Here is a 15488-nt window from a genome sequence, read left to right as displayed (position 1 = left end):
GACAAGGGCCTGAGCTGAATCTTGTAAGCAGAAATAAATTGTTGTATACCCAGCTATCTAAACAGAAAATTATGGAAAAGTCTGACTGAAATATAAAAGGGAATGAAAAACACAGATGCATTCCAACAGCAGCTGTACTGCCCCAAATCCCAAGGTCCACCTAATCCAATATTGCCCTAGCACGGGTTAAAAAAAAGGAAACAAATGTTAGGGCAGTGGGCAACTTCCTCTCTCAGTTCCCAGCAGTCTGCTACAAGGCACTTTCCCTAGAGCCTTAATGGATTTTTCTTTCATCAGGCTTTCTGTGACTAGTTTTTGAAGCAAGTAAAACTTCTGGTATTTACAGCATTCAGACAGAGATGTAATCAAGGTACACAGACAAGAACTCACAAAAGCCATGCTGTATTTCCACTTTTAGATAGGATGTTTGCATCACAAACCACTTCCACATGCCCGAAGCATAAAAGATTTGCTATCTGTGTCAGCTTCTACAGATGGCTTAAGAGGCAAATTAGCATTATCCAATTGCTTTAAAGTCTTGTACAGGGACAATTCAAACAAAGACTGAGTAATGGCCCCGTTCAAAGCAGCATTTCAGCATCAGGTCTGTACAGTTGCACTGTATGTTCTCTTTTTTTATGCCAGTGTTTGCCCTGCTGGTCTGTGAATGCCTTAAACTCATTGCCTCTGCCCCTTCCCTACATTCCTCTATCCCACAGGAAGCACCACGGGACATGCCCTGTACAGCAAGAATAGAAGTATAAAGGTTAACTGCTTGTAATTTGGGAGATATTCCTCCACTCCTCGTGTACCAGTTTACAGCCACTGCACCAGTCTCTGACTTCTTGTCTGTTCAGTGAGCCTACAGCAATTCTAAAGTATCCCGTATCTATTGTTTTTTCCCCCTGGAATAAACATGCTGAAGTCGTTTTCCCTCAGTTTAGGGTGGTACACGTTCAAAGCTTAGGTAACTAAGAATTTTATTATCTACATAGTTTATGTTTCCATGTCAGAGAGTACCACCGGAGTCCTCAACATCAACATTCATATGTACATCCACTCTGCCAGATTACCACAGAACAGAACAGAAGACAAGTACCTGAATAAGATAAAATGCAACTACCTAAGGATTGCATAGTTTAACTCCTACCGTGCACATCCTGATTCTGCTTGAGGCAAAGGCTGTGATTTTTAAGGAGGTAAGAGCCAAAGGATAACAAATTTCTTTTGGAAGTCAGCATCCAAGCCCAGGCCAGTGTCTTGAATTTTAATCTGTTGAATGATGACAGAATTCAGGACTTCTCATGATGGAAAGACTTATTCATAAACCACCTTCTGCACTGCTTTTTGCTAGGTTGGCTTGTCCCTGGCAATGCCTTCTGAAAGGGTTCATAAAGGCTACATTTGAAATAACTTGTGACACATGATCTTGGCTCTGCAGAAGCACCTCTGGAGGTGCAACAGAAATGCATCCACACCACCCTCACTCACATAACTAGTCATGCAAAAACTAACACCACAGCATCCAACTTGCACTTTGTTTACCTCTCTTCAGGAAAGCTTTTCCTCTCTGATGACTGACCACAATTACCTTTTCTAGTCATTAACAAGGCCAAAAGAAAAGTGTCTAAGCTGCTCATTCCCTTTCAGGCAACCAGACAGGAGGCATGCTTACCAGAGAGCATGGAAAAAACCCCAAGCCTGCTCAAGAGCATCTACCACAAATAAGTATGATTAAGCAATAACAGCAGCAACTACTGTAAAAAGAAGTTGTTGTTTATGGAAGGTGGCTTTAAAAAAAAAAAATCACAACAATCTAAAAATGACTCTACAGGAGCTTTACCTAACATTCTATATTAAAACACATACCTATTATTTTCCACTAAGTCTTTCAGTATTAAGTTTTTTGCAACTTTCTAGCTTCCTAAGAAGATTTTGCCTTTTGCTTCTCCAGCTGCTGCTTTCCATGTATGTCTTTGTCCTAAAGCAAACAGAAGGAGAATTGAAAATTTTAAGTGTTGAAAACAGGAAATATGAAGGGGACTAAAATCACTGGAAAGGTAGAGGCTGCAAAGCAAGCTGGAAACAGGACAACTGATCACAGGACATGAAGTATCTCTGAGATTCCCTCTGCAAAGAGAATCTTCAGATGAAAGGTACTATCATGAATGAAGGTCTACGCTATACTTTTTGTCACAGAATTCAGACATTTCATTTATTAACTACAGAAAAGTCTGCTATCCATCTCCAAGCCTGCTACAGGAGAGGTTTAAGGCCTCTCATAACACGAAGTGAGCTGTTCTTTTTAGCAGACTTGTTATTAGTATTGATGACCCATGGTGTTGAAGACTACTCAGGAGTTACTCTTCAGGGCACTTAGCAAATTACAAACCATGATTTACACATGCCTACAGAATTATGTGATGGTTGCAAAGAAGGGAGAGAAATGGGAAAGTAACTGTTGGTGCAGAATTCTATTTCCTCTGTCCTCAAGTCAGCATAGAAACTATTGCAAGTGACACCATTACTAAATGTTTTTATTTAGTAGAACAATCAGAAATTTAAGGCATGGCATTTTAGTGAACAAAGGCCATAGATAAATTTATTTAACAGTAAGAAACAAAAATTTCATGCAATTACATGCACATGAACTACCTCCAAAATTATCCAACAAAACAAGGCCTGCTGATGGAAGTACAGAGGCCATAGGGTAACACCTGTAGGAAACAGCAGAAAGGCCTTTTCCTGGATCAAAGATTCTCAGTAAAGAAGCCAAACATCTATTATTCCTCATGTTCCACTTCAGAGGCACTACAGGAGTTTGTCCTCCTGAAGTCACATCGACACTCTGAGAAAAACATTTTTAAAACAAATTTGTCCTTTGTATCCATTCATTACAACATTTAGGGCTTTTTGCATATCAGTCAGCATGTACATCAACACACCAGAATTCAAAAAACAAAAAGAGGAGGAAAAAAAAAAAAAAAACGGAAAAAAATTACTTTCTCCTCATTCAACCAGGACAATTTAAACTCGAGATAACTCATGTTGCAAGGCCAGCTTATCCACAGAAATAATTAGTCACGGTCTTCAAGTCCAGAACAATAGAAGTACAGCAAATACTTGGAAGCAGTCTTTGAGCACGTACAGTTCAGCACAAGCCACTGCCACCAGAACACAAACATCCTGCACTCGCTGTTAAGCACACCCCAATTCATCAGAATCACAAACCCACGCTCTGCTCCCCTCCTTCCTTTGGATGGCTTTTATTTCCCTATAAATCCCTTTCACTTTCTCTCGCCTGCATAACGTGTCCAGTCAATTTCAGAGGACCTCTTCATCATTTTTCCCCACTGGAAATCTCTCCTAGGTTATATCCCTGCCCTTTTTCTCATGTCACCTGTATTTTTACAGGAGTACTACAGTCCTTATGATAAAAATTCACAGTAGGAAATCTTATTGACCCTAAGAACAAGGGCAGATGGGGGGGCTTTCACCAGGGGTCAAAAGAAACCCTAAAGAGAAAAGAGAAGTCAAATACAGACATGCATCACATCATGCACTGAAATTAAGCATTCATCTTTCATAAAATACCAGTAACTATTCCAGTTCAAAGAGCATTGATAGAAGACACATTTTGTTAATCCTATTGTTAGCACCTCTCAGTGCTGGGAGAGAGGTGCTAACAATGAGAGGTCCTCATTCACAGGACCAACTCCTACAACAGTGAAAAGTTTGGTGTTTCCTCTCCTTCCAGTAATACTGAACTACAGGGATTCCCCGTGACAGCAAAATACCGGGTCATCACACGCGTGGGCACGGCCTGGCAGCACCTCACCGCCCGGACGCGTTTACGAGAAAACCATGAGGAACCCACGGGGAGAATCACGGGCAGAAACACGGGGAGAATCACGGGCAGAAACACGGGGAGCCACGGCCGCCGCCTCCCCCCGGCCCGGGAGAGCGAGCGCTCCCTGCCGCCCGCGGGGAACGGCCCCGAGCCCGGGGCAGGCGGAGGGCCACTGCCCGCGGAGACGGGCACCGACAGCGGCGGGGAAAGGACCGCGACAGGCCGGGGGAAACAGAACGAGTGACTGCCGCCACAGGAAACGGGAATGAGGGGACAGAAGAAGCCGAGGGCAGCGGGAAAGCTGCCCCGAGGATTAGCGCAAACAGAGCCAGGGCAGGACGCCGAGCGCCGGAGAACCGAGCAGCGCCGCCTCAGCATCCCCTGGGCGGGCGCTGCCTCCCCGCCGCTGTGAGCGGCCGGGCGCGAGCTCCTCCGCTCGCCGCGGTTCTTCACCCGCGCCTGGCCAACGCCGCTCTCACTGAGCCCGGAGGCGGCCGGTCCCGCAGGCCGGGGCGGAGGAGGCTGCCAAGGCGGAGGCGCCCAGAGGGCGCCCCGAGGGCCGAGCAGCGGCAGCTCCGCCCGCGCCCCGATCCCCGCCGGGAAGCGCCGCGGCCCCCGCGCCCGGCGGAACCGGAAGCCGCCACAGCCGCCTCACGAGCGCGCGCGCCCCCGCCCCTTTAAGGCCTCCCGTGACGGCCTCGGCGCGCGGGGAGGGGCGGGGCCAGCCGCGGCCCCGCCCCCCTCCATAAGAGCGGCGGCCGGCGCGCGCCGCGGCAGTGACCGGCGCTGGGGCGGCGCATGCGTGTGGCGCCGGCGGCCGCGCGGAGCTGCGCGACACTGTCGGGGTGAGTGACGGCCCCGGCGGCGCCTCCCGCGCCCCTCGCCGCCACGGCGGCCCCCGCGCCCGCCCGCTGCGCCGGGGCTGCCGCCCGCGCCTCGGCGCCGTGCCGTCCCTCCGCTGCGCCGGGCCCCGCCGCTGGGGAGAGAAGCGGGGGCCGGCGGATCGGGCGGCACACGCCAGTCGGTCGGGCCGCGGCGCCGGGGTTGGCCGAGCCCGTGGCTCGGAGCCGTGGGGCGGCCCGCGGCGGCGGGCGGAGGGATGGCGGCCCGCGGCGGGAGGAGCCGGGAGCGCGTTCGGTGCCGCTGTGCTGAGGGGGTGGGGGGCGGCAGCGCCCCGGGGCTGCCGCGGGATCCCGGTGCGACACCGGCCCCGCTCGCCGCGGCCGGACTCCCTCTGAGGGGACGGGATCCGCCCGGGGTCAGCGGAGCCCGTGGCCACATTCTTGGAAATCAACGTGGCGTGCCACGCGTTTTCTTCCCGAGCCGAAACAGTATCAGTGTTCTCTCACTCGCTCCCGAGCTGCTCCTCTCGCTCCTGTGAGTAAACAAGAGACCGCACTGTGGGTTCAGGCTCTGCGCTTCGCACTCTAATTTAGGCTGCCTTAATTTAGAATAAACATTTCTTTGTGACTTAATACCTCATTACGCACTTATCCTCGATTTTCTAAAATAGCCAGTCTGTGGTGGTTAAATCTGGAGACATGGCTGTATCCTTTAGTATTGACAGCGGAGCGTGTGACAGCGGAGCTGGACTCGGGGACCGCAGTGGGCTCCTGTCACTGCAGCACTGACCCAGAGTTCTCTGCGGTATTCTGAAGTAATAAGCAAAAAATTTGTTCTGCTTGATCCGAAGATAACAGTACCTCATTAGGTATTAACTGGATGGGAAAGGCTCTGGGGACAAGGTCTCTTTGGTCATTTCGGGAGTACCTGAATCTTTGTTGTACTGGAATGGCAGGTGAATGATGCCTCTGCATCACAAATGCATTTGTGAATTGCACTTATAATCTAGTTAAACTGCTCAATTCGCCTGTATTATTTACTCAGTTTACTTTATGCACAGACCTAGCTTTCTTTCCTTAGCAATTTACCTATTTGGGATAATTTTCTTTTTATAGGAACATACCTGTTGAGTTGGGGGGTATATGTTCTTGGTGAAGCCCTATGTCTGCCCTGCTCTGCAGTATAAGACTTATTTCAGAGAAAACCAGTTCCAGTTCTCTGTAGTAGAAAAAAAGAATTAAAACTTATCACAGTGTGTCTAACACTATGCTTATGAGACTGAGTCAGCTAGAGAGGAATTTTTATTTCCTGAATGTAAGCTGTCTATATTCACATTAAAATTTTCAGGAGGGTGAAGTACCATACCTTAAGCATGCATCTGAAATCTGACAAGCAGAGGCAAGGCAATTGTCTTGCTATTTAATTATTAGTTTTCTACTGGCAATTTACAGGTTACTCCCATGTGCTGTGTAGGACTGTGAAATGGTAGCCCAAATTTTAACTGAACTTAAACTCCTTGATGAACTGTGGCTCTTTGAATGTATTTCAAATAGCTGACTGTTACAATCTAAATACAGAGTTTTTACAATCTGCTGTTCAGTTGATTTGTCTGTTGTATACCCATAGGATTAGTTTTATTTGCAAGCACCCATGAATTGACTGTTTAGTGATCATAATCTTAATTTTGGACCACAGAATGGTCCATTAGGAAAATATCTCAAAGTTAAGTAATTAATTTATACAATAGCTGTAAAGAATAATTCCTATAAATGGAAATACTTTCTGAGGCCTGTATCTGAGTGTGCTTTAGCCTGTGACTCAGGAATACTGAACTGCACTGAGGAGGTTTGGTGCATGGTAAAGAAGATCTAGTTATTTATTAAGTGAATAGATTGAAACTAACCTTCTCATGAGGCTGTTTCTAATCAGAGCTGGATACTCAGCATTCATCTAGCTGCAAAGACAGAAGTACTTGAGGGATAAGAACTAGAAAAACAGAATTTTTAACATTTTTTAAAAGTATTTGGAGTTCCAGAAAGTATATTAACAGCACTTAAATTTTTAATGTCCAATACTTGGAAATCTGAAATACTTAAATATGAAAAGAGGTGGCTCTATCTCAGGTACTTATGTTAAATAGAAAGTCAGAGGAGAAAAAGGAAATTACATCACATTGTCAAATAAGGAACAGCTAGCTGGAGTGGATGACTTGTAATGCAAAAATGTGCCCCTCCTCCTGTGAATTGCTTCTGAGATTTGTTAAAGATAATGTGGTGGCAAGGTGAGCAAAAATAGGTTGTGGATTTAAGGTAGACACATTGCTTCCCCTCCCAGAAGGGGTAAGTAGGTCTTATTTTTTTCCTTCCCCTCTTTCCCACTTCCTACAAGAAATATATAAGCTCCTTGTCATGAGTCCTGCCTCTATAAAACCTGTAGAAAGTTTGTAGGTGCATTCAGAAATCTCCCATTAAGTGAAACATTCTGGAGCGTGCTTTGGTCTGCTGTGCTCACCAGAAAGGTTTTCTTTGTTATGAACTTAACTTGCCTCAAATATTTGGTTGCACTGGTGCTGGGAGACCAGGGAACAGAGTAATAAGATTCTGTGTGTGATTAGTGATAGGTAATAGGTTGAGCTAAAATATATGCAAATGCTTCTTAGTTTCTAAACAGAGGATTACTGTTGTTATAATGCAAGTTATTTATTAATATGTATCTGTATGGAAACTGTTTACTTGGGATATTTGCTGCAATTCAGCTTACCACAAAAATCTTTCCACTGTGTGGAAAGTTCTCACTGTGTAGACAGCTACTGTTTATGGATACATTTGACTATTTTCAGCATACACACAGCCACACTGTTGAAGTCTGAAGGTACATTTGGCTTCGTAAAAAAAAAAAAAAAAATCAATCTCCTCTCCAATACTTGCTATTATTGGTATTTATTGATACAAGCAGACCTGGATGATTTCAAGTACCTCCTCTGCACCCTTACCTGGCCTTACAGGGAAGGGTGTCAGCAGCTTCCTAATGCACCAGCAAATCTTGCCATGGTCTTGGCTTGTGAATGCCCTGTAGAAATTACCAGCCATACTTGGAGTTTGTACTCCATTTCTTTCGAATAACACTAACTGTAACATCTTCAAAAGTGCTTCAATCTTCCTAAATGCCATAAACTGTGCATAAGTAGGTCAGACAAGCAGAGTAGCTGAATGAAAGCCCATTCTGTGCAAATGAGCAGCACACAAATGTGATTCATTACTGTGTAGTGTCCATTTTCTTTAGCAAATAGAGTTTGATGTTATTTATGGCTAAGTTCAGATCCTTAAACTTTTAAAGAGGCAGAATTGGGACAGCAGTTAACAATGAAAACTGTTGATGTTCATATCTTCATGGCTGACTTTTGTAAATTTTTTTTTTCAACCAGTTACTGGAATATTCTATGTACTACTCAGCTTTAGCAAGGGCATGCTGTCTAAAATACAGACTTTGTATTCAGTTACTGTTCTCGTGTCTCTCTCTTAAGATACAGACTTCAAACAAGCTTATGCATAAAATAGAAGCACCATTTCTCTGGACTCCACTGAAAAAGTAACTAGGTGGTTTAGTGAAAGCACTACCTCTCTTGATATCCTGGCTTAAGGCACAGAGGACAGTTTCATAACTCTTGGAAATGTCAAGGCAGATCACCTGTGAATTTGCAAAGAGGTCATTGATGAATGAAGCAAGTTTTATGACTACATAAATTGTGCTTCATTAAAAAAAAATAAGGACTGATTGAAACAAGTGAAAATTACCTTTTCCTAGAGCATGTAAATATTTTAGTCTGTTTCAGATGTTGAGCTTAGCATTCCAGAGAGATTTCAGAGAGGTGATTGTGCAACAATCAGTCTTGAGAGCTGAGATTTAGACAGCATTCAGGGAGCTGACACAGTAATTACTAGTAGTGGTTTCTGCGTGGGATTTGGTGGAGGTTGGGCTTCTTAACAAGCCCTGCTAGGGTTGTGTTATCACAGCCAGCACCTTACATGTGCTCTCAAACTACAGCAGTTGTTCCCCCTCCTCATTTTTTGTATCATAATCAATGTCTCATGGTCCTGTCAGATCTTGTACAAACACTGAGGTGGAGTACAGTCATTTGCCAACTAATCAATGTTCTGTGCCAGTGCTTTTTTAATTTCTTGTGACTTGCATTTGACTTCAGAAATATTGAAATTGATAGCAAGCATTAATATTAACCTCTCTTAATTAATTTTCTTTCTTTTGTAGATTTGTTGTTAATAAGATAGGATTAGTGAGGCACAAAAAAATCACTGTTCAATACAGTACTGAGCTGATAAGAAGGATGTTTTATTTGGAAATTATGTTGTTATGAAGTAATTTTAGAATTGGTGCTATATGGGCACTGTGCTGTTTAAGTCATTTTGACAAATGGGTATCTCCAATTTTCTGCTCCCCTGAAGACAGTGGTGCTGCTTGCACTTACAGGACTGTGTTATTGCTTCCTGAGGCTCTGTGGTTTTGGTTAATTTTGCTATGAAATATCTGCAGTTGCTGTTACTGGGAAGGGTCCAACTGAACTGTCTTGTGCAAAAACTTCCAAGGTTAAGCTAGCTTTTTAAGGAGGTTGTCTGAAGAGATCTGTTCTGTACTAAAATCAGGACTCTGCTGCAATATGTAGAACACTGATTTGGCCCTCACTCACTTCTATTAAAATCTCCTGTCTAGAGTTATTCTGAAATGCCTGCCTAAAATATATTTGGTATCTGGCAGAGAGTAAAACAGTCCCACTTCTGTTGACACAGTCAGTCACGACTGAGAAAACCATCACAACTACTAAAGAGAGTGGGATTAGGTCTCACACGTCACAAACATACGTAAGGTCAGAAGCTGCTGGTTTTTTAAGATGATCAATACTGGACACAATTTAAAATCAAAAGGACGCAGCAGAGTTGTTCTTTCTCAAGCAATTATTTATAAATTGCAAATAGTGATGCTGGATTGCAAACTAATCCTCAGGCACCTTGTTTACAGTCCTGCTTAGGAGTCTGCCTATCCCTCATGCTGCAGACAAGTAGAATGGATCTTTCCTCCTAAAAGAAGGTTACACATCTGCATAGAATGTCTGGTTTTGGGCAGATTGACCATAAGCATAAACTACTTTCTGTGTCTCTGCTGCATTTTCTTGCAGCACCACACTGTGAAGGGATTTTCTCGCCATGTTTGCTGAGCCCTCAGTTGTTGGTTGACTTTTTTAGATAGAATTCTTTTGGTGGAGGGATATGGACAAATTCACATTAATGTTATATGCTCATAGTATTGATTCTCAAGAGAGATAAAAATTAAACTGTTTTGCATGGGGTTTGGTTTGGTAGGGTTGTGGGTTTTTTGTATTTTTTTTAAACAGACCATATTGCACTTGCTGAATGTAGGATATTTGTGTAGATGAAGCAGAAACCCAGAGAACACCATTTTTTATAGTCTTGTATTTAATTTCTCCTGTATTCAGAATGCTGACTAATTTTACATTGCCCCTTCCCCTCTCTGATGAATTTCCTGAACAAAGTCCTGAGAGTCAATTTGTTCTCTAGACTGAGATTACTTATTCAATATAAAGCAATTGCCAATATGTTTTTTTCTGCCATAAATGGGCCAGACAAAGCATTCTTCACACATTCAAAATAAATTTGAATGCAGAAGGGCAGTTTCAGCTGAGATTATTTCAAATCACTAGATTTTCAATTTGTTTGAAATAGCTAGAAGACTTGAGGCTGTTTTAAACGATCTTAATGTTTAAGTTAGTTAAAAATAGTTACTGTTTTATGTAAAAGAAGTTTTAGAATTCTAATTCAAGTAGTCAATATTTCTGTTTATTGATGCAAAGGCCATGGAAGCAGACAAGGATGTTATGTGTTGGCCACAATGAAAAATCTTTAGCAGAAAGATACAATTGAAGATAGCTACTGGAACGTTAGATTGTTCTAGAAAACTTTTTGGAAGAACTTTTTTTGCATGAATAACTAGTAGTTTATGTTCAAGAACTAAAGTTGTGGGATACCCAACTGCCATATATCAATACCTTAACATTTTTTTCTATGCACTGTAGTTCTTCAAGAGAACTTACTTGTTTTGTATTTTAATTTTGAGATCAGACTGAAAGCAAGAAGTTTGGTCAAGTTTTCCAGTTGGCAGGTGTTGGGACCGGAGGCCTTTCTACAGAGCTATTTGATTCTTTGAATACTGAAATTTCAGATGAGACATAGAACATCGGGTTGGCATTTCTGATATTTATGTCCTCTCTCTTGAAGGGAATGAAAACTGTAGGAAACCTGCCAAGTCCTGAATATCAAGGGTTGTGAGACATCCTCAGAGAACACTGTACCATGTCAACTGCAGGAGTTGCTGCTCAGGAGATGAGAGTCCCCTTAAAAACCGGATTTCTTCACACCAGTCAAGGCATGGGCAGTCTGAAAACCTGCTGGAGTACCCACAGTGGATTTGAAAAGTGAGTGAGGCTAAAATTTATCTACTGCATCTTCGAGTCTATGAAACGAATGTTACGAATACTTACGCCAGCACACACCTATGGCTCATTTACAGCGAAGGCTTGTTTCTTGTTTGGTTCTTTTTTAGTACTTTCTTTAATGTGGACCCCATCGCAGTGACATACAATCTGAACCCGCCCGCCGAGCAGCGTTTGGCACCCCTGGGTGAGTATCCGGTGTGACACGGCCGCGTTGGGACGTGCCGGGCGCTTGTCCCGGGAACAGCCCCGCGGGCTCCCGCCTGCGCCGCGCTGCCCCCTGCGGGCGGCTCCGGGAACTGCGCCCGAAATACAGATAGGGGTTAAACAAAAATACACACACTCCCCTCCCGTTCGCCCTGGACAGAGGAGGCCTCTGAGCTGCCTTTACACTTGTGACAGAAAAGATATTTGGTAAGAAAAGCACTTGTTCTGTTGTAGTCTTATACTGGGGTCTTCGTAGTTCTCTTGCTTATGGTCTCTTGAACTATCTCATTTAACAGGAGCACTGGTCTAAAACAATAATCTGCTACTATTGTAACTAAATGCATAAATCCACGACCAGATGAGATCTGTAATACCTGCATTTCACTACCTGAAGACATTAAACAGACATTACTTACTGTTGCATTAGAACTAATTAAATATGCAGTGGCAGAGTCATGTGCTGTAGTGTTACTTAGGAAAGTGTCTCTAAGAGTTTCTCACCTTTTTAGGGCACTCTTCCAACCAGGCTTCCATGAATGACCACATTGCTGGAAGTTGCATCCAAGTCCCATCTCAGAAATCCAGTCCACCTCCTGTCAGTCCCAAAAATGAACAGCCAATTTCAAGGTACGACGACCATCTCGTTCCTGGCTTTAGTAAACTGTCGTTAACCATGGGCTGTGTTTCTGAGGAAACACCTCCTCACATGCCAATAAAAAATGGACCAATTCAATTTCTGTCTGCGTCTTCTAATGATCGCAGCTGCAGGCCACTACCCCCTCTGCCTATATCTGAAGACTTTGCTCCAGATGAGGATGACAAAGAGGTAGAATTCCTGACTAGCTCAGATACTGACTTTTTGTTAGAAGATTATGAACTTCCTTCTTTTAAATCCAGTGCTCCGAGCCGTCGGAGCTTTAGGGGCTGTGGACAGATCAACTATGCGTATTTCGATGCTCCAACAGGACCAAAACCAGAAGAAGCCAACCCCACACAAAGCCTAAATGTGTACATATCCAGTATTTGTCCTCCCCCACAGCAGCTGCATCGACGCCTGCGAAGGTCCCATTCTGGACCAGCTGGATCTCTCAATAAACCCATAGTAAGGTTAACTGGACACTTAAACAGGTCATCTCCAACTTCTGATGAAGATAAACCAGAGATTCCACCAAGGGTTCCCATACCCCCGAGGGCTCTCAAACCAGACTACAGAAGATGGTCAGCAGAAGTGGCTTCCAGTGCATACAGTGATGAAGACAGGCCTCCCAAAGTGCCCCCCCGAGAACCTTTGTCACGCAGCAATTCCCGCACCCCCAGTCCCAAGAGCCTTCCATCATACCTCAATGGGGTCATGCCCCCCACCCAGAGCTTTGCACCTGACCCTAAGTATGTCAGCAGCAAAGCTCTACAAAGACAAAATAGTGAAGGATCTGCTAACAGGGTCCCTTGCATTCTTCCAATTATTGAAAATGGTAAGAAGGCCAGTTCAACACACTACTATCTGCTACCAGAGAGACCTCCATATTTGGACAAATATGAGAAATTCTTCAGAGAAGCAGAGGAGAGGAGCTCTAACACTGAGGTTCAGTCGTGGTCTGGTGACTGCACAGCCACCTCAGCCCCAATAAAGCTGGACTCAAAACCCAGAATGGACATAGGTGGTCCCCTGAAGCGAAAACACCTGTCCTACGTGGTTTCCCCTTAGTGTCTGGGAGCACAGTCTCAGCTCTGTTGTTTGGGACGGAGCTGAACTTTATCATGTTACAAAGTTCTTATGGTTCACAGATAATGAAGTAGGAGCAGTTTGTCCTCTTGAGAACTGAAAAGTGGATGGCAAAGTCCTCTTATGCTGCATATATTCGATATGTTTCTTAAGACTTTTTTTGTCTTGGTATGTAAGCTGAAAACCTACAAAGATTCCGCCGAAATGTGGAGGGAGAGTAGTCACAGTTGGCCAGTTGTATGCTACCCAGATGAGCATGTTTGGTAGTCAATATTATTAAAAAAAAAAAATTAGAAATTGATCTTTGCTTAAGAGTCACTTATAAAGCAGATGACAGACCAAGTAATGCAGTACAGTTTTTATATCAGCTATTTTCCAAAATTTCTTTTAGACAGGAATTCTGCTGAGAACAGACAGTCCTCTTTTACTAGGATGTGTCTGATAAGAAGGTAAATGCAAGATCTGATACCCACTTCAAGACTTGGCAGACATATTGGAAGTGCATTATGAAAGATTAATCTATCTTATAAACTAATTTGATGCTAATAGAGTTTTAAAGTGAGTTAGGTTTTGTGAATTCAGTTGCTAGACACACTTGGCTCAATTTTGCAGTTTTTCCTAGAAGAAACTTGGACCAGCTATTGCTAAGCCTCTGCTGCTGCTCTTTTCCTGCTGGATCCTAGAAATGTGTGAATGTGTCCTGAGCAGCCACAGGGTTGCTGTTAGGTAGGCAGTAACAACTATGTGCTCACCTAGAGTCTGAAATTATGGCTGTATTAAATACAGAAGCACAGCACAAGCTGGTCTTGTGTTCTGGTTTCTGTTCAGTATTTTAGGGGAGGAGGAGGAGGAGGGTATGAGGAAAAAAAACATGATTCCATTTATGAACAGTGTCAGTCCCATCTCTTGCTGCTTCAGATGCTGCTTCTTGCTGTTTAATTTTTCCTCACTGTGCCTCAGCCATTCACTGAAGTTCACTGAGGTGCCACCTCAGCAGTTTCTTGTGCTCAGTTTGGTTACATTGATCCTCTTACAGAAAGGCACAAGAGAAAGGGTGCTCATTAACAGGGGTACAGAAGATGAATGTGTTCCTCCTAACAGAAGTAAACAAGGTGTTTACAGTTTAAACTGCTGAATGAGATGTTTGAGCTATTTTAAAGCTTACTTTTTATTTGTTTTAGTACAAACTAAATGAAGGTGAAATACATGCTATAGAAATGCACTGATATTTCTGCATCGTGTACAGTATTGAGTAAAAAATAATTCACTTTGTATTTTGAATATTGTCATGTCTTGAGTTTAATAAAGTTATAAAATACTTATTTATGATACATTTTAGGTTTTGCTTTATTGAATATTGAACGCAATAGCATTTTAGTTCTGTGTTTACTGGAAAGTTCAAAGTTAGTAATGTTAAATGTGCAACCGATTTTGAATTCAGCTTGCATGTAATTAGAGTTAAGATTTCTGCAGAAGTGTTCAGTAACTCACATTGCACACCATTAATTTTACTTCCACCCTACTACCTGGCAGCATGGTATCTATAGTTTTATGCTGACCATAAAACACCCTGTAAGATTATGTTATCTGGCCTAATATTATTAATGATTTTGGTTTTTTCTAGAGTCACCTATAGCATGTTAGCCACCACTGTACAGAAAGGAGAGGGCAGTAGTGTTCCTGTCTTCAATTTCTCACCTGGTAGAAAAAAGCATTAAGAAGGGAAAGAACTTGTGAATACTTACCACAAAGCAAGTGTATTTCAGCATAGTATGCAAGCCATGGATGAGGTTACTGAGGATAAAAAGCATCACACAACTTTGATCCTCTGGCTGTGTATACAGGCAAGTACTTGCCTTCATCTGGCAGTTTGGAAGTTTCTGTCACTGGGCTTGTTTCAGAATAAAACAGGCCACCATCCTTGGAATTGTACTGGATGTGAAAGATGTCAGATGCAGTTTTTCAGTAATGCCCAGTCCCTTGGCTCTTGCACCTTGGAGGATTGCAAAGATTGATTTAGGAAGGTGCTTAAACACCTACTGCTGTGCCATAGCCCTAAGAGCCCAGTGCAGATCAGCTTCAAAACATAAACAAGTTACCTAATCCTGTGCAAGGCTGTCAGCTCATATTCAGCCAACTGAAAGCTCTGCTTTCCCTCCACCCCCTGGATTCTTCTCAGATGAAAAGGTAAAATCTATACTTAAAACTGCTCATATTTAAGGGGAAGGCTGCAAGTCTAGGACCCCAAAACAACATAAACTCTCAGTTACACCGTCACTGCTGCAGCAGATTGACACTGGCAAGCTGCAGCTCTTCCCTTGTAGGCTGTTGAAGCTGGCACAGGC

General features: G+C 43.5%; 1 protein-coding gene across 4 annotated transcripts; it reads left to right on the top strand.

Annotated features, from left to right (window-relative positions):
• Positions 1 to 4608: 4608 nt before the first annotated feature.
• On the top strand, positions 4609 to 14474 carry ERRFI1 (ERBB receptor feedback inhibitor 1). 4 transcript variants are annotated; one of them, XM_066334296.1, is made up of 4 exons: positions 4609 to 4695; positions 10999 to 11195; positions 11324 to 11400; positions 11930 to 14474. In XM_066334296.1, the coding sequence occupies exons 2-4, from the start codon at positions 11074 to 11076 to the stop codon at positions 13123 to 13125; spliced, it is 1395 nt and encodes a 464-aa protein (XP_066190393.1). In that variant the 5' UTR covers positions 4609 to 4695; positions 10999 to 11073; the 3' UTR covers positions 13126 to 14474. The 4 variants fall into 4 exon arrangements, with proteins under 4 accessions (XP_066190393.1, XP_066190395.1, XP_066190396.1 ...); XM_066334298.1 differs by lacking the exon at positions 4609 to 4695 and adding an exon at positions 5094 to 5227; XM_066334299.1 differs by lacking the exon at positions 4609 to 4695 and adding an exon at positions 5566 to 5648.
• The last annotated feature ends 1014 nt before the right edge of the window (positions 14475 to 15488 follow it).

Source organism: Sylvia atricapilla, chromosome 22 (assembly GCF_009819655.1).
Source record: "Sylvia atricapilla isolate bSylAtr1 chromosome 22, bSylAtr1.pri, whole genome shotgun sequence".
Lineage (NCBI taxonomy): Eukaryota > Metazoa > Chordata > Aves > Passeriformes > Sylviidae > Sylvia > Sylvia atricapilla.
The sequence above is the reverse complement of the archived record's forward strand: the minus strand, read 5'-3'. Positions and strand labels throughout refer to the sequence as shown.